This window comes from Carassius gibelio, chromosome B16 (assembly GCF_023724105.1).
Source record: "Carassius gibelio isolate Cgi1373 ecotype wild population from Czech Republic chromosome B16, carGib1.2-hapl.c, whole genome shotgun sequence".
Classification (NCBI taxonomy): Eukaryota; Metazoa; Chordata; class Actinopteri; order Cypriniformes; family Cyprinidae; genus Carassius; species Carassius gibelio.
In genome coordinates, this window is record NC_068411.1 from 671757 (window position 1) to 694493 (window position 22737).

Consider the following 22737-nt stretch of genomic DNA (forward strand, 5'->3'; position numbering starts at 1 on the left):
AGCGCGCGCTCGTTGTTCAAATAAACGGCGCCGATTCAAATAAAAGTTAACCGGGTGGAAGACGGAGGTGAATGATTATGTGAAAGTGTGTCGCAGTTTCACACATAGGCCTACTCATTTTGCGGTGAGTATTTTTCCCAGGCCTATGTTAACAAGTGTAATGTTAGAAGTTCTTCACTTTGGCCTGCAATATACTTTTGTGCAGTTTTTAACTCCAACCCAGACCAGACGAGGATCTTGATTAGCTTGTTCAGGTGTGTTTTATCAGGGTTGGAGCTAAACTCAGCAGGAAAGTGGACACTGCTACAGTTCAAAACTTCCGGCCGGTCTGTAGCTATTAAAACTGTGCAAAGACACAGTTGCAGTGCAGTGTTCGTTTATGTTTACTGTGATGCATGCGCTGGATTAAAGTGATGATAGCACAAGGTTACATTTTAGTATTCAAATGTTATAAAGCCAAAAATGTTTAAGGTTAGGTGTGTTTAATGCATAGTTGGTTTATGAAGTGTTATTTATGCTTTGTTTTTTTTCATCCCCAGATAACCATGGTTGATAAATGGTCAGTAGATGACACGTGCCACTGGCTTCAAACTATAAACCTCATTGATGCAAAAGAAAGTTTCAGAGGTAACGTTACAGATGAAAATTTATAAATGTTCATTTTGTGATGTTGTGAAGTTTCAACTCACAAAGTTTCTAACTCACCTGCAAGTGCAACATAATCACCAAGCAGATTTTAGTGTTACCTGTGACATTGAGGGATGTTTTAGAAGATATAAAACTGTTGCAAGTTACAGAAACCATATCTATCGAAAGCACAGACAAGCTTTGCAACATCCCCTATTTGAAAAGGCTACTGTATTTGAAAACAATAATGAAAGTGAGGAGGAGGTTCCTGAAGATGATCTGCTAGAGAACAACCAAAATTCTTTGCTTGGAATTGATTTAGAAACTGTGTTATTGGGACTGAGACAGCATGTAGCCCTCTTTATATTAAATCTTCAAGAAAAACATTTACTTCCTAAAGCAACTCAGGATACCATTGTTTCCAGCTTGGAGTTCATCTTGAAATTTTTCCAACAAAATTATTTTGAAATCATAAAATTCCACTTGACAAAATCTGGATTTAGACTAGAGGACCAGGAAGACTTGGATAACTTGCTAAATAATCAGACACTTATTGAAAGTGTGTTTGCCTATATTCAGTCAGATTATCAACTTTTCAAATATTGCAAAGAACATCTACACTTAGTGGAGCCAGTCAAGCACATTCTTGGAACCAATAGCCAGGGAAAGGAGGACACATTTCAGTATGTGCCTATCATTGATGTTCTGAAGACTCAGTTGGAGAAACCTGACATATTTGAATCATATCGAAGAACCTGTGAACAAGCCCCAAGTACAGATTTTTTAAGTAGTTACACAGATGGAGAATTATTCCGTGAGAGCCCCTTTTTTGGAGATCCTAATATTGTAAGATTACATCTGTACACTGATGAATATGAAGTGGTAAACCCCTTGGGGTCTAAAAGATCGGTTCACAAATTAGCAGCTTTCTATTTTATGATTGGCAATCTTGAATCTAACTGCAAATCACAATTGAGGCATATACATTTGTGCTTACTTGTAAGAAATCAATTTCTAAAGAAGTACTCATACAGAGACATCTTGCTGCCCCTGATTAATGACCTGAAACTGTTGTACACTCAAGGACTCCAGGTCAGTGTAAATGGTCAGAACATCGTTTTGAAATGCGCCCTTGCCACTATTTCAGCTGACAACTTGTCTGCTCACAGCCTGGCAGGTTTCACCTGCTGCTTTAGCAGTGGGCGGATCTGTCGCTTTTGTATGATCAACTACAAAGACCTAAGGTCTCAAGTTAATGAAGATGATGTAATAATTCGATCTTCTCAGGTACATCAGTATCATCTGCAAGCACTCAGGGAAAGTACTGGAATATCCAAACAGACATATGGTGTGGTCAGTGAGTGCCCTTTCGCTGAGCTGGACTACTTTGATGTGACAAAAAACTTTCCCCCTGACTTAATGCACGATTTTCTTGAGGGTGTGGTGCCTCTTGTGGTTACCAGAGTTATCCAGGCATTACATTTTTTGCACATTGTCTCATTAAATCAGATAAATTCTGAATTGGATGCATTTAAGATAGGGAGAAATGAACGGGCTAACCTCCCTCAGAAACTTCCAGATTCTGTCCTAAAGAAAAACACACTATCAGGGTCTGCAGCTCAGGTCTGGTGCCTCTTCAGGATTTTGCCATTTCTCATTGGACATTACATTCCAGAAGGTGAGGTGCACTGAGACATTTACCTGAAGTGTAGGGATACAGGAGATGTGATTTTGTCACCCACCATACAAAAGAAAATCATCCCTTTTCTAAGCCTTCAGATAGGCGAATTCCTGTCCTCCTTCCAGTCTGTATTCCCAGAGACTTTCACTCCAAAACTACACTTTCTCATTCATTATCCACAACTGATATTGAAGTTTGGGCCACTGAAACAGCTGTGGTGCATGAGATTCGAGGGAAAGCACCAATACTTCAAGCGATTAGCCCACAACACGTGTAACTTCAAGAATCTCAGCTACACCCTTGCCAAGAGGCATCAGTTAAGGCAGTGCTGGGAACTGACTTCGCTGGATTCCCTGCATCAGGACAACTACACGGAGGGTGAACGGGTAGTACCTTTCCGAGCATTACCACTGGAGATACAAAAAGGTGTGATTGGAAGAAGTGAGGCAGAGGATGTTCAGGGTGATGAGAAGCTTGGTGTTTGTAGCTCTCTTATGACCAACAACGTGAAATACTGTGTGGGAGACAACTTAATTATAGATCTTGTGGAGGAGGACATCCCAATCTTTATGAAGATTGTGAAGATTTTGCGGTTCAGGGGTGCTTGGATGATCTTCGGCAAGCTGCGGATACCAATAACATTTGAAAGACATTACCATGCTTTCAAATTGGAGGACCAGAAGGAGTGGATTCTTGTGCAGCCAGGGGAGGAGAAAGAATTTCATCCTCTTGACACATATGTGCATGATGATACCAAGTATATTACATTATACCACAGAGTGCAGTATTCTAGGTAAATATATTGTACCTCTGTGGCATGTCTCTCTCTTATTTATTATTTCTTCTTTATAATATGTAATGTGTTGTTTTTTTTTTTTTTACACAGAGCAACAAATTGATGGAGAGACTCTGCTGGGTCTCAAAGAAAGGATGGTGGAAAGACTTTTTCCTGTAATGAAACATCAGGTGACATTTATGAAGGAGCTTAATAAGTTAAAAAAGTAAGTCTGTGTTGTTAAATATTAATCATTGTTGTTGAAATATAAAACAAACAAATGCTAACCAAGCTTAAAATCCTTATCTTAATTTATATTTTTATATTTCTTCAAACAGCCTGGAAACTGAAGTGCCTCAAATATCTTGTACTCGGTATGTATCATTGTTTTGAATTTTGAACAAACTGTATTGTGGCAAGTAAAATGAAATCCTGTATAAAAGACTTCAACATTGTATTCATGTTTACAGACAAGAACCCTGTGAGAATGAGGGCTCATTTGTTGCCCAACCTTGGCCAGCAGTATACAACCTGCCTGTCTTTCCCCCTGAACTGCAAGCAGCTTTGCAGAGGAAGGATCCCGGCTTTAAGAAGAAGGACAAGTCCCACATCCGTGCATTACTGATTCAAGTGTTGTTTGACAGCATCACTAAGCACACCTGGTACAGTATTGTATTTCATTGTATTTTATAAAAGTTAAATGTATTTTATATTAAAGGGTTAGTTCACCCAAAATGTAAAATTCTGTCAGTAATTACTCACCCTCATGTTGTTCCTACCCCGTAAGACCTTCGTTCATCTTCGGAACACAAATTAAGATATTTTTGATGAAATCTGAGAGCTGGATCACTCCCCCATAGGCTTTTAAGGGATTGAAACTTGCTGGCCCAGAAAAGGTATTAAAGAGATCATTAATATAGTCCAAGTGACTACAGTGGCGAGAATACTTTTTGTGCGCAAAAAAATTAAAATAAAATAACGACTTTATTCCACTATTCATTTCCTTCTCTCTGGGTCTTGAGTTAGTTCACTTAGTGTTTTTGCGCAGTGCGCAAATGATCATTAATGATCTCTTTAATAACTTTTCTGGGCCAGCTAGTTTCAGTCATATAGCAGCCTATGGAGGAGTGATCCAGCTGTCAGATTTCTTCAAAAATATCTTAATTTGTGTTCCGAAGATGAACGAAGGTCTTACGGGGTAGGAACAACATGAGGGTGAGTAATTACTGACAGAATTTTCATTTTTGGGTGAACTAACCCTTTAAACTTGTTGGTTGTTGGGTACTGAAATAATGTATTTGATTATATTTCTTAGGTACCCAAATCATAAAATGTATGGAGATGTTCTGGGGAGTTTGATCACCCGCTTTCCATTTTTGAAGGATGGCAGCTCCTCTGGTTATGTATGAAAATATTGCAGTTCTTTTAATATTGTGACAATATTAAGATCATTGCTCATTAAAAAAAATCTAACACAGAAAAAAAAAATTCAATTTAAAAAGAAATTATAAATGTGTCTACAGGATACCTTGTTGGAATGCCTTAGAAACAAATTTAAAAAAGAAAGGATTCCCTTGGTTAGCTCATCGATCGTCCTGCAAATGAAGGAGAAGTATGGGATTAAAAGGAAGTGTGCTGGACAAACAGATTCGGAGGAACTTGGTCAACAACAAGAGGCAAGTTCAGTTCAATAAATTTGATGTCGAAGGCAGATTAAATTTGTCTTAACATGAAGTACATGTTGACAATTATTTCAGAGTGCAAAATGTAGAAGAGAACCATTGGATATATTGGCATTTAAAGATTCTGCTTGTTCGCAGGAGGTATTTGGTTTAGTGATCCTTAAGTGATACTTCAGTTTTTAAGATTGATGTTTCAATCTTAAATATTGTATTCTGTGACTTTGATTCATATTTACGTACTGCACAATACTGTCTTCCTACCTCAGATTGTGTTGGACCTGGAAGTAATGGGTGAGGATGAGATAAGTTTCCATGAACACATTAATGCCATCACCCTGGAGTTGCGTAAAAGCAATCCCAGTTACTCTGAAGTCAAGAACCGGATGAAGCGCACTCTTTTCAAAAGAGTACAGCTTATGGACAGGCCTGCAGCTGAAGTAATGGAGCAGTTTCCTTTTCTTGGAGTGCCACAGCTTGTGAGTAAACATTGTTACATTTTGTGCCAGGCAGATCAATCAATCAGTGTAATTATATTTCTGTGAATTCCTATAGCCCATGATTTGGTAGAGCAATGTGTTAGCAATGCAAAAGGGTATCCCAGGGAACACATACAATGTATTGATTGAACGCAATGCATGTCCCTTTAGATAAAAGCGTTTGACAAATATGAAGTATTTTATTTGATATAAAGTTATTTTGTTTTATTCTTATTTTATTATTTTAATTTTAGATATATATACTGCTGTTAAAAATTGAGGTCATTTAGAAATGGGAGCTCTAGCGCAAATTCTACCGAAATTAATTGTTTCTACGATGCACCACGATGCAGACAAAGACGGTTCGGTATCAGTTCAATAATAGACCATAACCAATTATAATGTACTTTTCGGACGCTTTTCTGATGTCTTCTGTTGCGTACGTGCTTTGGTGGGTAGCATACAATGGCAGAGGGAGACGAGACGCGAGTGCTAGAAAATGTAAAATGCTCCAACTACTTTAAAGCCGACATCTGGGCACATTTTGGCTTAAAATTTGGTAAGAACGACCTGCAGAAGACACGCACTGTGTGCGCTCATGTCACGCACACAAAGAATATGCAGGAGGTAATTCCACAAACTTCATAAACCATGTTAGCCATTTTCACCCCGAGCTGTTAAAGGGATACTCCAAAGTTTTTTTTCATATTAAACTATGTTATTCCCTTAACTAAGACGAGTTGATACATACCTCTCTCATCTCGGTGCGTGCACTTAATCGCTCTGGCGCGCGGTGACACTTTGATGCACTTAGCTTAGCCCAGTATATTCAATGGTATCTAACAGCAATGAATTTATAAGTGACCAAACACATCAACGTTTTCCCTATTTAAAAACAGTTACACGAGTAGTTATACGACCAAGTATGGTGACACAAAATAAAACGTGGCGCTTTTCTAAGCAGGTTAAAAAGGATTACTATAATGTATGGCGGAATAGCACTTTTTGGATTACTTTGACTCACCGCAGTAAAAAGTCACGCCTGATCCTCTTCCTCTCACTTCTGTCAAGGGGAAGAGGATCAGGCATGACTTTTTACTGCGCTGAGTCGAAGTACTCGAGTGCCCTTGAGGTAAGCTAAAACATAACAAAATTTATTTTCAAAGTGAACTAGGGATAGGGATAAGGAACTTGTTTGGCTGAAAGTGTGTAATTTGGATATAAGCACCTGTAGTAATTTTACTGTTTTGTATTTAAGATGGTGCATGAAATGACAATGAAGTTTGGAACAGACTTGGCGAAGAACATGGAAACATCTCTGAATGAAATGGCACCAAACATCATCAGGAGTGCAAAAGAAGGAAGTAAAAAAAAAACTCTACGCCAATCTCATTGGACTAGCAGAGGAAACCACAGAAGGTAACTACACCATATATTTTTCCCCATCCAACCTATCTGTTCCATGCCTAGTGTAAAGTTGCATTATTTGCATTGTCAATGTAAAGGTTGTAGCTCCTATAAATTGTATAAGTGAAAACATGTATTAAAATAATGCAAATATTAAAGGAATAGTTTACCCCCAAATAAAAATTGTCATCCTTTACTCAAATCATTTCATTTCAAATCTTTATGACTTTCTTCTTCAGAACACAGAAGAAGATATTTAGAAGAAGGATGGTAACCGAACAACGACGGTGCCCATTGGTTTGGTGTCCATTATAATAGAAGTGAATGAGTACCAGCATTGTTCGGTTACCAACATTCTTCAAAATATGTATATTTTTTATGTTATGCTGAAGAAAGAAAACTATATAGGTTTAAAATGACATGGGTGAGTGAATGATGACAGAATTTTCATTTTTGGGTAAACTATCCCTTTAATTGCTTTCTGTACCTAATATACAATCATTTGTATCTGTTTGTAGGTCTCGTTAGGAATGCTGCACTCATTTTATTGCCAGCACTATTTAAAGAAAACGCCAGCTTCCTCTACTGTGTAGATAGTGTAAGTATAGTTTTTCTGTAGATTCATTAACATTTGATGCACTTGACTTGAATTAAAGGAACTGTTCATGCAAATATAAAATTATTAGTCGGTTAACTCACCCTTATGCCAAATTTGTAACAATTTAAAAAAAAATTGATTTACCCTATAATTTACTCACTCTCTTCTTTAGTCATAAACTTTGTACTGTTTGCACTGCTTTGTAATGTCATTGAATAGCACCCTAATTTAAATAATAAAAGAAATCTGTACAACTCCAGGGGTTAATACTTGTCTTCTAAAGCAAAAGGGTACGTACAAATGGTACGTTAGTGAGATAAAAAGATTACATTTGCCAAGATAGGTTGCTATAATTAGACTATGTATAGATAAGGAAATAACATCCAATGGGGTGGCACATCAGCTTCACATCAATAATTATGAGTCTTGTTGGTTCTTGCGTGTCACGTGCTTAGCTGTCATATCTGTGTTGTGTCATGAACGATTCAGTTAATAGAACGAAAGAACCGATGAGATTCAAAGTAATCAAAGTTGAACTGACGTGGTAGCATGTTGAATGTTCTTCAGTCATCAGCAATGTTGACATTCAAACACATTACAAAGCTTTTTATTATTAAATATATCTCAGATTGTGTCAAACTGGAGAAACAGTCATATACATTGGTTGGTTTGTTGCTAAGTAAATTATGGGGTAATTTTAAGTCTATTTGATGACTTCTGTTTATTGGTGAAAAGCACTCAAAATGTGAAATGGTTTGTTTTACAGGAACCCAAAGGTGCTACACCAACCATAGTGTTTAACGGCTCTCCTGATCCCCTCAAGGCTGAAAGTGTCAGCATTATAATGGACAATGTGAACATCATAAGAGAGGCAGACATTGACATGACACAGGCTGTGGAATGCCTATTTGCAGTCTATTTTCTCTTCAATGTGCAATACCCGGTTGACATTAAACACACAATGACTTTTATTCAAAAATATATGCTTAAACTTAGACAAGAGCACGGCAAAAGAACACCAATACCTGTACTGAAAATGTACAGTCAACTTGTGTAAATTGTAGAGCTATTTAATAGTTGTTTTAATTGTTCATGTATTGATTTTTATCTGCACTGTCAAATATCAAAAATGATTTAGTTTTTCCTCCTTTCAGAGATATATGTAAAAGTGAAGTACTGTATATGTACATAAACAAGCTTATGTATGTTTTTTGCAAAGTGAAAATGCTTAAATGAAATAATTCAAACTAAATGGTTAAATGTAATTAAACATCTTAAATGTAAAATGTGAAATTTGCTGTCTAATGCAGAGTATACAGAGGTGCAATTTTAAATGACACTGATATTTTTGTATAATCAGTTGAATAAATGTAAACATTTTGAATTTTCTGGATTGTTTATATTTTCTTATTCAATAATAACTTGTTTAATAATAAAGAACCCTTAAATGGTTCTATATAGAACCATCTAACTTGGATTCAAAGAACCATTTGGGGTTCTTTTTATGGAACCCATTAAAGTGGTTCTATATAGAACCATTTTGGAGTTCCATATATGAAGCGGGTGATAGAACCATTTTTGGTTCTAAATAGAACCATTTCTTTTAAGAGTGTAAACTGCCAAAACACAGTGAAGCCGCTACTATATTATAGATCAGTGGTTAGCAGTATGTCTCTGTAGTACCGGTAGTTACAGACTCTCGAGTATATTCAGTACCGGCAGCTGCGTTCAGTCGCTTCCGTGTAAGTCAAAGCGCAGGGCTCCAGACAGTAGCCGAATATATACTAGTGTCTGTGAATATTAAACTGCAAAATACTATTTAAATATTACTCCCGCAAAATCTACATCTCTGTGGGTGACTGGCACAGATGCGCGAGAGCTCGCTGTTTTGTAGTCTCTGCTGTGTGTCATGAGGACACGAACGCATAAACCGTCACTTCATGAGAATTTACCGTTTCATTTGAGAATACTGTCATATCATAAACACAGACACTCAAAGATCTTCATGGCAGCCCATTAAAATAAATGTTTGGTTTACATGAGTAAATTGACAATATATAAAGCTACTGTTGTAGCCTACAGTAATAATAATACGTCTCTATAATAATAATAATTATGCCTAGATGGTTGCTTGTTTTTTACTTGTTTTGTTGTAAAGAGATTATCTGATTAATAGATCTTTTTTGTTGCAGTTTTTTTATACAGTTATATTGTAAAACTTAAATACCTTTTTTAGTTTGCGGTGTTAGATTTTTGGCTGCATTTGAAGTTCTTTTTTGCATAAGAAAATAAATAATACTGTCAAATTCATGTTAGATAATAAAAATACTGTAATAAATACAGTAGTTCACCATGTATTTGTTCATGTTTTATTGAGGGATCTGTCTGAAGCACACCATAAAAAAATTCTAGCAATTTACACAGGGCTAGTAGTATATACAGCTGTATATACAGATATACACCCAGGTATCGGATCAGTACTCGGTATCGGCCGATACCCTGAGCCCAGGTATCGGAATCGGTATCGGGAAGAGAAAAAGGGTATCGGAACATCTCTAATTTGGGATTGAGCTATAGTGTGAATTGTAGGTTCAAATTAGGCTGTTATTGAAGGTGACTGCAAACCTTCAAAACGAAAAAGAATCATGGCTCGTCAAGTCTGTTGCCAGTGTGTGTGCTGGGAGTAGACTTGTCCCCTATGCCTTTGATAAGAACAATAGAAGGGAAGATAGCGACGGGCCTCAATGCATTATTCTTGAGTTTCCCCATCTCCAAGGCTTTAGTGATGCCAAGACAATTACCACTTCATGTCAGAAAACAATTGTGCCCGTTAAGGTTTCGCTTGCGTGCACCAAACAAATGGGCAAATGAAAAGAAACAAATCAATTTGGAAGAAGAGTGCAATGATATTGTGCCAGGATACAGTTTATTTATTCATTTTATAATTTGAAACTCAACAAAAGACGGCTCCCTTTTACGCAACTATTAATAATGTACATGGCTTAAGTAGTACACGGTTGTAATCATACTCAACCCATTATAATTACATTAGGCCAGGGGTCACTAATGCATCGCTTTGCTACTCTGGGAAAGTTTTAAATATGAAGACAGGGTGACATCTTCGTCAGGGACAGCTCTTGCATAGTGAAGCTGCGAAAAACTGTGCTTAAAATGTACTGTTCTGGGACAACAAAATGTAGAGTAACTTTTCTGTATTTATGTAATATTCATATGACATTTAAATGTAATGTCAAAATGCATTTAAGTAGCAGAACTCAAAATAAGTATATATATTTTATAATAAAATACAGTCAAGTGCAAAATGTGTTTCAGAACTAAACAGTTGCACTAAAGTGCATTTTAGTAGAAGAACGGCTCATAATAAGTATATATTAACATGTTTCAGATGTCAGACCTTACAAAATGACATACTTAAAGTGGATTTGGAGATGCCCTGAGTGCACCTGCGCTGTGCACTTTACACTTTCCATTTAGAACTTTAAAATAGGGCCCTAAGGAGTCAGAGTTCATTAATTCTCGACATATAGCTCATCTTTATCTTCTTAATGCCATTCCTTAAACTTCCTTTTGCTTCCCTGCAGCCTTTTTTTGAGAAGTGCCATTTGAAGCTGGATGTGTGCATGACATGTGAGCAGTGCTTCCAAATAAAGCAATGGTCTGTGCACCTCTGTGAGACTGACCGGAGATGAAATAAAAATAAAAAACCTACAAAAACTAGATAAAACGAGTGGATGCACGAATCAGTATTCACAGCTCTGATAGTTTGCACACTCCTCCAGCAGCTCACAAACAGAATACTAATTGGGCAGATTTCTATTTATAGTATTGGCACTTTCCACTAATAGGGTACACTTTGTGTCCCATCATTTTATAAAGAATGTAAAAGTACTCTAAAGCATTAGATGCACAAATTTTGAGGTGGAAGAACTATTAGATACACAACCATTCAAAAGCATTATTATTTTTTTTTTTTACAGAAATTGATGTTTTTATTAGGCAAAGATGTATTACATAAATCAAAGTTGAAAGTACAGATTTAAAATATAAAAAAATCTAATAAATCCTGTTTAACTGTTTTATTCAAAGAATACAGAAAAATGGGTAAAAATTAATATGAATATTTAATAATATAACTACTGTTTTAATATTTAGCATTTTGAGGATTAGATATTTGAAAACTGATCCACCCTAAACTTTTGAATGGTATTGAATATTAGATAAATAAACTCTTAAACCAGCTGATTAGAAATTAGAAATTGTCCTCTACATTTGCTTTTGTTTTAATCATTTATTAATTAAACTTTATTTTATTTGATCATTTTCTAACTGTCAACTGTCACAATCAACATTCTCTTTTTGTTAACTATTTGTCGATTAATAAAAAAGAGATCCATTTTGTACTGTTTTCCCGGAAATAGATTTTTTTTTATCATGTTTTCATCCACTCATGTAGGGCAGAAGCATTCGGATGGTATGAAAGTATGTATGAAAAGCATTACTCACATGCAGATTGTTTTCATCATGCTATGCGCTCTCAGAAAAGGCTTTGGCTTTAATTCGCCATTTCTGCACTGCACTGCACAGCTCCCAACCACTGCAGAAGATTGGCCTTTTCCATACATTCTCTTACGCTTAACACACTCTGACAGATGCTTACCGGCTGCTATGGAAATGAGGCCTGTGATTAATTCACACCTTTTCCCTCTTTTCTCATGACTTACACGATTCAGAAATAAAAAATAGCTCTGTGGTTCCCTGCCTCTCCCCCTGTCTTTCCATCTCTGGAGCTGGATTGGATCACCATTTCAATTTGCTCTCTGAAAGAAACAGAAGTGAACGGGGAGGGGACACACCTTTCCTTCTCCCCGTGACAACTCAGGTGGAGAGAGGCATGATTTCAATTTACTTTCTTTAGCATAATCTGCAGTCTACCAGTCCTGCAGCGTTCTTGCAGTTAGAGCAAAATAAAAGTAACCCTTGATAGGATCACCCTCAAAATACCTCACAAGCAACTTGAATAATGAGATTAATGCTAAGGTAATAGTTTAACCAAAATGTTGTCAAATTTACTCAACCCAAGATGTGATATTTTAATTACAGTCTTATACAATGAAAGTCAATGGGGTCCAAAATGAGTCCATTATTGCACAGACAACAACGGTTCATAAATTCTTTAAAATATCTTCGAGTTCCACAGAAGAATAAAAATTTTAAACAGCATGAGGGTAAATAAAAGATGACAGACTTTTCATTTTTGGATGAATGATCCCTTTAGGAGTTGAATAGAATATGGATGCCTCAAAGCAGAGTTTAAAAAAACTGAACTCAGATCGTAAAGTCATATGTTAAATGTTTTGCGCCTGAAGCATGACTCGAGGCTAGGTTAAGATTGGATTAGAGATGGCTGATCAAGTCATCAGTTTATATTAAGTCCAATAAAACCTTCAGAGGAAGTGTGAAAATGTTTGATACATGAAATTACAACGAAACCGGGATGTCCAGTCACGTCGCACAGATGATAATAGCCAATAACCCAATATCTTTAGGGTTCCACAAAACTTACTGTACAGAAAAATGCAATTAAATGTGAGTGATCCAGCTAAAACTTTTCCCAGCATGCTAAGTGCTCCTCCATACATAAGCATATGGAGTATAAAGCATAAATGACTTCAAGTCCTTACTAAGTTCATGGAGAACTAATAAAGACCTCAGCTAATACTCTTTACCTCAGAAAAGTACATGATGTGAGGCAGAGATCTTTCCTTTCCTGCTTAATTAATACTGAGGGTACAATAAAGCCGGGCTGCTACTGAAATACAAGCACAGCACGCCAACACTGCACTTGAACCTCAGGCCTAGATTTCCATCTCAGTTCAGGGGTTTATTCAACTCAAAAGGCCCTGGATTAGATAAACCCCCTCAGTCAAGTCTGCAAAGAGGTCAACACAGGAGACAGGAGTGGACAAATCTGCTGATTTACGTCTTCCCTCAGGAGACGTGTTCATCAGCGGCTCTCCATTAGTCTGCAGCTGTCCATCTTTGATGTGATAAGAGTGTACAAGCGGCGGAAACAACTTATGAGGACAGGGTGGGATATGTACCTATGTCTCAGGTAGATGTGGAGAATTTAGAAAGTTTAGGTGCACTCTTAAAAATGCTGGATTGAAAACAACCCAGTGCTGCTTGAAATATGGACAGACAATGTGTACTCAGAAGTAAGTCTAAGTCATTTAACCCAGCATTGTTTTTTAGAGTTTATTGGGTAGGTTTAAGGGATCTAAAATACAGTCGTGCAGAATAAGACATTAATAAGCAGTGTTGGGGAATGTTACTTTTAAAAGAAATGCATTACGATATTGCGTTACTCCCTAATTATGTTACTTTGTAACTTTTTATGGAAAGTAATGCATTACGTAATTTTTGAGTTACTTTTCAGAATATGATACAGGAGAAGAAATGACAACACTATTCAGCAATTGCAAAAAAGAAACACGAATGGATTTCACAAATCATTATTGAATTGGATCTGCGAAAGGTCAGTAAAGAAATGGAATTAAATACATGAATGATCTTCGTCTTATTTAACATTTATTTATGGCAGATTTGTATAATATTCTGAGTTTGCATTTGAATTTTTATTCATTGTGAGGAAAACTGAATCAGATTTTATGCAGATGAGATGAGAAAATGCATGTTCATATTTGGTCTAGAACTACAGTAACATTGTGTTCACACAGGACACACAACACCTCTGCATTCACTCCCGATTTCTCTCAACATGGCAACACAAGAGCTGTCAGTCAATACATGGAAACAAAGTAACCTGAGTTACTTCTCTGAAAAAGTAACTCTGAAATTTCTCACTAAATTAAAAAGTAATGCGTTACTTTACTAGTAACTTCCGTAACTTGTAAAAATATGTTACCGCCAACACTGTTAAGAAGTGCTTTGTTAGCACTATTAAACAGCTAATATTCTAGTAATATAAAATAAAATAAAAGTTAATAGTGACAATTGGTCCCTAAACTAAAGAGTTACTACAATTCACAACTACAGTAACCCTGGCTGAGGTATAAAGCTGGTGTTTTTAGGCGGCTGTGAGGCATCAACACTGCTTTAAAATGATGGTACTGTTCAGATGTTTTGTCTTTGAAAGGCAAACATTGCTTTAGCAGACATGTGCTGTTTCCATGGAAAGTAATGGTCAGATCATAGTTGCACTACATGCACGAGTACGAGTTAATGAGCGACACGTGCACACGCACCCGGGCCATACGGTTCATATGGCACATATCACTGATCAGTATGCTGTCCGAGCCTCTCCATGTCTTTGTTCTCTTATTAGACTCTCTCCTTACATCGAGGGGCTTTCAGTTAGACTCAGAGGAGAGAGGTCACTCAAGTAGAGATTTATACCCCAGGGCCATCTTCTTGCTCGGGGCTAGAAGGCAGAGGTCTTTGCTCTGATTCCAAGCACACCTGTCTGGATTTGCAGGCATGGGCTGGACATCCGCCTCACACATCAATGCCTGGTCCCATAGGGACAGAGATGCTCTCGTACAATCTGCCAGGATCTCTTTGAGGTGGGAGATTCCTGCGTGTAGATGAGAAGCTAGCAAAGATGAGACATACACACATGTGCAACATTCACTGTAGATCGACAAATCAGCAGAAATGTGCAAACCACAAATTCGACACCTCTAAAAATTATATTCTTTCAGCTATGCGCTTCATATCTGTATCCAATAACGCCACAAAGGTTTAGGGTTTGTTCTGTCTCACTGCAAACATGGAAAAACCATCCTGTAAACATGACCCCAAAGCTATTTCCCCTGCATATGAATAATTGATAGATAACACGTATGAACCCTAAACCCCTAGTCAAGTACACACACACACACACACACACACACACACACATCCAGACAGGAATGAAAATACAGCAAGGTAGTTAAAAAGCACCGCCACCTGTGCACCTGTTATCAGTGAAGGATGTTCTATCTGCAGTGCTGTGTGCCGAGGATAGATAGCACCTTCCCCGCTCACCACATGGTGGGGACAGAGGAATCAACACATGCTGCACACAGATGTAGAGAACTAGAAAATAGAGGGGAGTAGCTCTAAAAGTATGTTTATATCTAAACATAGATATTGTAGCATGTGAAAAGATTGTTCTTTTTGTCATTATATTAAATCGAGGGAGAAACAAACACTAGAGGAAACTCTGGCTATTTAAAGTAAGCTATTGGTGTGTGTGGTGTAGTGGTTAACCTTCATAGACCCAATGATTTATACATTTACTAAATAATGGTTAAAAATACATAAAACAGTAGCCAATTAACTTGCATACATATATACATTTTTTTTTTTTTTTTGCAAAAATGCAACAATGAATGTTCCATCTCAATATTTTTAGGAAGTAAAAAAAAATGGTGCTAGTCAAATGAAAGCGGAAATGGTACAGGTGACAAGGAGCTTTAATAGCGTGGTCAGATGAAAATGAATGCAGTAAAAATGAATTTTCCTGTACTGTGAGCCGTTATAATTTGATCATAGCACATGCTCTTCAATCACATGCTCAAACATGGCTCTGCACAGTGTATTGTCGTCAGTTAAGTCATGAAGTTACCAAAAAGGCGTTTAAAGCTGCTTTAAAACTGCATGCATGTATTTGTTCTACAGTATATGAGCCTGATGTCTTTGAAATGCAGTAGTTTCAAAACTGTCCTGAATCTCCCCAGCTCTATCTCCCTCATCTAACACACCAAAATCAACCCGTCAACTCATTAGTAGAGACTTTAAGAACTGAAGTGGGTCAGAAAAGGTAGAGCTGTGAGAAAATACGGTGCATGTCAGATCATGTTCAGCAGCAGCAGCTCTTAAAGTTAATTGCAGCCAAAAAATAAATAAAATAATAATAACCCAGCTTCTGTGATGTCTGATAATCAAAGAAAGAAAAAAAGAGGAAATCAATAACTTCTGTAGTTTTAAGGATTCATCTATATTTCATTTTGAATTGAGTGTTTTATAACTTATATTTTCTTTGAATTTCTATATATTTTCTACTTGCTAAGGGCACAGGTAGCTAAATATGACATTTATTATAATGGTTTTATGTAAGGAATGTTTTAGGTTCACGTAAATTAGTTATTTTTTAGCTAAGACTTACACGTGTTTAAATTGATAGCTCTCAGTTATTCTGTATTACTGAATGGCCATAGTAAATGGTTAAATATTATTACAAATAAGATTTCATAAAGACATGACTGGTATCAGTGATATTGGCCTTCGGTCATAAAGATGCCATTTAATAAATACAAAAACCAATATATAAATACTATTGCTTCTACATTCATTTGAAGATTGTTAATGTCAATTTAATGTTATGTGGGATTAATTGTGATACATTTCAGAAAAATAAAAAAAATCAATTTACTGCACTACATACAGTACACTGTATAAGGATCAGTAATGAATGAATACTTTTATTCAGCAAGGATGTAGTAAAGTAAGATAGTAAAGACATATTGTTAGAAAAGTTTGCTGTTTTTTTTTAACCTAATTAGTGTACCCTTGAGCAAGGCACTTAACATGATGTTGCTCCAGAGTTTAAATTCTTTATACCATTGTCTCTCTAACAGGTATACTCCAAATGACATAAGATAAAAGCATTTACTGATGACAAAACTACACTTGTGTTTGTTACACCCCTTCCGATTGTCGGAAGGGGTGTAACATTGTAATATTTTCTATGCACTTTACTCTCCATTGCAATACTGTAAATTATGTTCATAGTTCTGCCTATAGTGTACATACACTTTTACATAATCCATCTGTATAGTATGTTCATAGTACACCTATCTGTATATCGTGCTTATAGTATTTAATATCTGTAAATTATGTCCATAATACTTACCTGTATAGTTATTGTACATATTATAGACCTTTATTCTGTACTTACTGCTTATTGCACTTCTGGTTAGATGCTAACTGCATTTCGTTGCCTTGTACCTACATGTGCAGTGACAATAAAGTTGAATCTAATCTAATCTAATCTATACCATGCTTTGACTTTTATCTATAGTTAGACTGACATCAAGATTTACAAATTAAATTTTTGTGGTCATAGCTACAAAACTGAACTTTTAGCACAGTAAGGCCTGGATCACACGGGACTATTTTAAAATTGTCGGCCGATTTTCCAAACCTGAGAGACCCCACACACGGCAATAAAAAAATCACGGGTCTAACAGTTTTGGTCGTTCAGTGTGTGGTGTGCAGGCACACGGCAATATCAACACATCACACACGAACCGATTTGACTCCAGAGCATTCCCAGGTCAGACGGGAAATCTTGCAAAATCCCTCGAGATCAAACGTGACTTCAGAGTAAACAATCATGGCGGACGAAGAGGATGCAGTGGCCATAGTTTGTGCTTTGTTTTTAATGGAAATAAAACATAAGAAAAACAAGAAAAGGCGATGGTCAAAGAGGTGGAGACAACGCGAGCATGGACTATACTTGCTACATCATGATATGGAGTTAGTTGTAGTTTTATCTCGTATAAATGTTAATACGTACTACACAGATTAATATCCATTGAAATAAACGTTCATATATTCGTTTCCATGTACTCTGGTGGACTGCAGTTGTGGATGCAGTTATGCCCATCGACTTTATTTGTATTTGTTATATTATATACGCCGGCTGTTTTGATTTTGTTTCCCGGTACTTCCTCACCGCCTCGTCACCTCGCTTTCTGATTGGCTACACGCCACAGTCCTCAGGGGACACCACACATGAGACGAAATCAGGCCAGATAAATCCAACATGTAGGATATCCCCGATTTGAGATCGGAGCGGTCCCGACATTCTTCCGAGCAGAGGAGAGCGGTCTTAACACACCACACACGGCAGGAATATTTGATCAGATTATTTTACGATAATCGGAGCATCCTAAGATTGTCGGAAGGGGTGAATCAGGGCTAAAATCGGTCTAATTATCCTGCCGTGTGAATCAGCCTTAAATCAAATAACTGTATTGGACGGATGTGTACTTGTGAACTTCATACGTAAGCTTGCAATTATCAGTGAAGACAGGCTTGTGCTGTCTTACTGTGCATCAGAAGCACTATTCTGGTGGTGTAAGCACTTAGATAATTATAATGGACCTTGTCACCCTGCATGGTCAAATAGATATATGCCTATTTCCTTCAAATGGTACGGACGTATAACCTTCACTGTTTTCTGACAGAATAACATATGCTTCCCTGCTAATTACCTGGACAATAGCCATGATGGCGTCAAGATTGTGCATGTTTACAGGTGCACTAACCCTGACAATCAGCTGACAGTAACCTTGATGACTTGAGTTAACAAGGCTAAAAGTCCTTGAGGGCTGGAGATCACATATACAAACAAAAAACAAACAAACAAATAAACAGATGTAAATAATAAACAACACCAAAAATGTAATAAAAAATGGACGCTTTCAGAAGCTTTTAAAATGTAATTTATTTATTTATTCCTGTGATTCCAGCCATTACTCCGGGCTTCAGTGTCTCATGACAATTTTAAATATTTCCTATTATTATCAAATGTTGAAAACTTACCATTCAAGCTCAAAAGACCTGCATTTGTTTGAAGCAGAAATATTTTCATACATCATGCTGTTCAAAATCCATTGTTAAATAAAATTATTAATTTCTTTATTAAAATACTGAATCCAAACTTTTGAACAGTAGTATATATGATAGAACTGAAGATCTTTGCCTGAACCTGACGGGACCCGACGTTTAACTTAGTAAACGGTCATGTGATGAGTTTCAATTAGAGCGAGAAAGATGCAAAAAATGGATGCTGAAGAGATGAAATGCAGGCTTGCCTCTGGCGATTACGTTTTGGTTGCACCAGCAACTAAAGCAAAGTCTGAGGTGTGGAAAAGTGTTGACCATGTGCATAATGAGAATAATGAGCAGGTGGGTTGTGTGAAATGCAAAAAAACACGCGTTGTGGCTGGACTGTGGAGAGAAGTGGTGAAGCAAATCCAGCGGAGCCTTAATCTTAATTTCATCATTGACAAATAAACATTTTAATTTAGAATTTATCTCAATTTAATTTGTTAAGAAAGACTCATTTTCATTGGCACGCTGGTCTATTTATAGGCTAAGTGCATGCTTATGTCTATTTAGAGTGCTGAAATTTTACGATGTCATAGAGGGCTTATTTTATTTCTTTGTTCTAACTTTCAAGTGGCCTATAGCCTACGTTAGTCATGAATAAATTAGGTTGAAACAGGTATAAATGGCTCATTCTTGACAAAAGTCAAGGAGCTGTGTGTGTGTGCACATTTGAATAATGTCGGGCTGTAAACTGGCTCGGATTTTTAAAAAGCTGTCAATCAAAATGTACTTGTCGGGGCTCGGGCCCTGTTGGGCCTTAACAGTTAGGCCCGACAGGGCCCGAGCCCGACAGAATTTGACCCGAGCCATTGTCAGCTGATTGTCAGGGTAAATGCACCTGTAAACATGCACAATCTTGATGCCATCATTGCTATTGTCCAAGCCATAACTACAGCTCTAATATATGCAGACCACATTAACTTAGACTTTTGTTTTGCAGATACATTTATATTCACAAGAAGACTTAATGCTTTGATCCATTTTTGTCCAGTCTGTTAAAATATTTGTACAAACTCATCTCACAGCTATCAAAGATCATTAGTAGCTTACTAAAAAAGGAAAAACTGAAACAAAGTGAAGCACCACAACCACCCTACCGCTTAGATATTAATTTCAGAATTACTTTAGGAAAAGGCTGTGCTTAACTGCCCATAGCTAACGGCAATGTCAATAAACGGCACTTTTTGCCTGCTTGACTGTGATTTACCAGAGGAGAGAACTTTAGCACCTTAAGTCTTGACTGGAGTCAAGAAACACAACAAAAACATTATACAGAGCCCTGGCGTTCCTCTGCTTTCTCTTTCTCCCTGGTAAATGAACTTTGCCTTGACTTCTGCTCTGTTTTGATGTTTTGGCTCAGGGGCTTGCAATTCCCAATTCTCACAGGCTTTAGAATAGCTTTGTAGAGAGAAGAGTGATCCCTTTCCAAAAGAGCGTCGATGTCAAAGACATAAAAAAACGGACTGTTTTGAGTGTGTGTTTGTGTTTATACTGAGGTCAGAGTCAGTCAGGGGAAAAGCCATTTAGTTGACTATTTCAAACTGACAGCATGACAGAAAATGTAGAAAGTGTAACTGGCCTAATGGTCGCCTCGGGCATTCAAAAAGGGAGTTTATTTAATATCTCAATGTGCATTCATTTTGAATTGCTACGTTGCTGAAAGTCATTCTTATTTTCAACACCATATGAAGGTACCCCAAAGCAAATTCCTTATGATCAACTGAAATATTGAAATATTAATATGGTGTGTTATGCTACATCAGTACACTCGTACATGTCGTCATGTATCCACAAAAAATAAATAAAAATAAATCAACAAGCATCCTTAAAAGATCAGTTAAAAAAGGAATTGGCATAAAGCGGTGTGTGTGTGTGTGTGCAGACCAGTTCTCAATATTAACTAGTTGTTTATTAGCATATATATTAATAACATATTGGCTGTTTATTAGTAATTATAAAGCACATATTCTGCTTGAACATATTCTAAATCTACATATTAGAGGTGGAAAGTAACTAATTACAAATAATTTTGTTACAGAACTTAAATACATTTTTACATTTGTAAAACTGTATACTTTAACTTGAGTAGAATAAAACTAAAGTGTTCAACCTTGCATGCTGGGGTGGAGCCTTGTGTTTCAGCCAATAACAGATAGGTCTGACTGGGGTGCAAAACCAATCAAAACTTCCAGTTCAGCCATGGGGGCGAGGAGTTTAAACTGCGCTTTGCCTTTGCTTTGAGTGTCTATCACTGGCGTTGGCGTTTTGAATCAGCATTGTTAGGGTTTCAGTATTTTAGTAAATGTGAGCTATGCTCTGATTTTAAATCATAATGTTGTCAGCTCCTGAAAGGGGTCATACCCTTGATATTACCAGAGCACACAGCTGTATAAATAAATAGAAACTCGGTTGATTGAATTATTGCATAGATGGAGCAAGAACAATGTAAGTGTCTAAAATACATGCACACAGTTGAATGGTAAAAATTGCCCTCATTAACAGTGCAGTTAAACTAAATGTGCAAAGCTATAATAACCTCAACATTAAAACAACAATGAAATAAGAGCACATGCATTTTTACGTGCATCTGGCTTGATAGATCAACCATGATATATCTGTCAATCAGATGCATTTAAAAACACTTTTTCTGTGTGCATGCTTTGGATGTGTGTGTACATGGGTGAAGAAACAATATAGTCTATATGTATGACTGGACGATTTATTGATATCCAAAATGAAATGATGTGAACATTATGCTCTCCCACTGTTCCTGTGGCTCAGTGATAGAGCATTGCACTAGGAGCGCAAAAGGGCATGGGTTCACACGGAACACACATATTGGTTAAAAAAAGAAATAATAAAATGTATAGCCTGAATGCACTGTAGTCTGCTAAATGCTCAAGTGTAAATGTAAATTACGGAGCTGTGAACACTCATGCAGTGCATGTTTCATTCATACTCGAAGCCGGAGGGCGCTCTCATGCAGAAAGTCCAAACCGGTAAGTAATAACTTATTACATGCAGGAAATCCCTAATGGATTGGAATGGACAAAGGCATCCTGCTATTGCTGTAGCAAAAAACAGGTAATTTCAGGTCATTTCGAGGTAATAAATATAATATGTAAATAATGCAGGGCTAATTGGCATAACATTTAATACAGTATAGAAACTTATTGCGTGTTTGTATAAACCGATCTTCCGGTTAACCCTGTTCCTAATGCTCACATATGGCCTCATTTTGGGTGAAAATAGAAAAATAATAGTACAGTTCTTTGTAACGCAGTAACTTTCCAGCAAACTACATAGTCATATTATTTCTCAGTACTTTTACTTGTTCTCAAGTAAATTATTCCTTAAGTAGCAATACTTTTACTTGAGTACAATTTCTCAGTACTCTTTCCACTACTAATATATATATATATATATATATATATATATATATATATATATATATATATATATATATATATATATTAGGGGTGTAACGATACGCGTATTCGTATTGAACCGTTCGGTACGACGCTTTCGGTTCGGTACGCGGTACGCATTATGTATACCGAACGGTTCGTTGGAGTAATTAATTATATTTGAAAAAAAAAAAAAAAGAGAGAGAAAGAAATATAATGATATGCGTTCAACAAGGTAGCCCAATAACCCAAACAACGTAACAGGCAACGCCCCTGACACTCCCGAAGAAGAAAAAAACACCATCTTATATGTTTATGTTAGGCTACTCAGCAGGCGCTCGCTCACTCAGTACGCGCTGAAGGCTCGTTGCAAAATAGCCA

The 22737-nt window shown here is 36.8% G+C and overlaps 1 protein-coding gene and 1 long non-coding RNA gene across 3 annotated transcripts; both read left to right on the plus strand.

Moving 5' to 3' along the window:
• Window positions 1-211: 211 nt before the first annotated feature.
• Window positions 212-4895, plus strand: LOC127974694 (sterile alpha motif domain-containing protein 3-like). 2 transcript variants are annotated; one of them, XM_052578153.1, is made up of 6 exons: window positions 212-627; window positions 3195-3309; window positions 3422-3457; window positions 3554-3745; window positions 4399-4486; window positions 4607-4895. In XM_052578153.1, exons 1-6 carry the CDS (start codon window positions 486-488, stop codon window positions 4775-4777), a joined length of 744 nt encoding a protein of 247 aa, XP_052434113.1. In that variant the 5' UTR covers window positions 212-485; the 3' UTR covers window positions 4778-4895. The 2 variants fall into 2 exon arrangements, with proteins under 2 accessions (XP_052434113.1, XP_052434114.1); XM_052578154.1 differs by lacking the exon at window positions 212-627 and adding an exon at window positions 1912-3101 and having other exon boundaries at window positions 4607-4894.
• A 1610-nt stretch (window positions 4896-6505) lies between these two features.
• On the plus strand, window positions 6506-8616 carry LOC127974698 (uncharacterized). The gene is made up of 3 exons (XR_008157345.1): window positions 6506-6660; window positions 7167-7246; window positions 8013-8616. It is a non-coding gene; the product is annotated as an uncharacterized LOC127974698 (long non-coding RNA).
• The last annotated feature ends 14121 nt before the right edge of the window (window positions 8617-22737 follow it).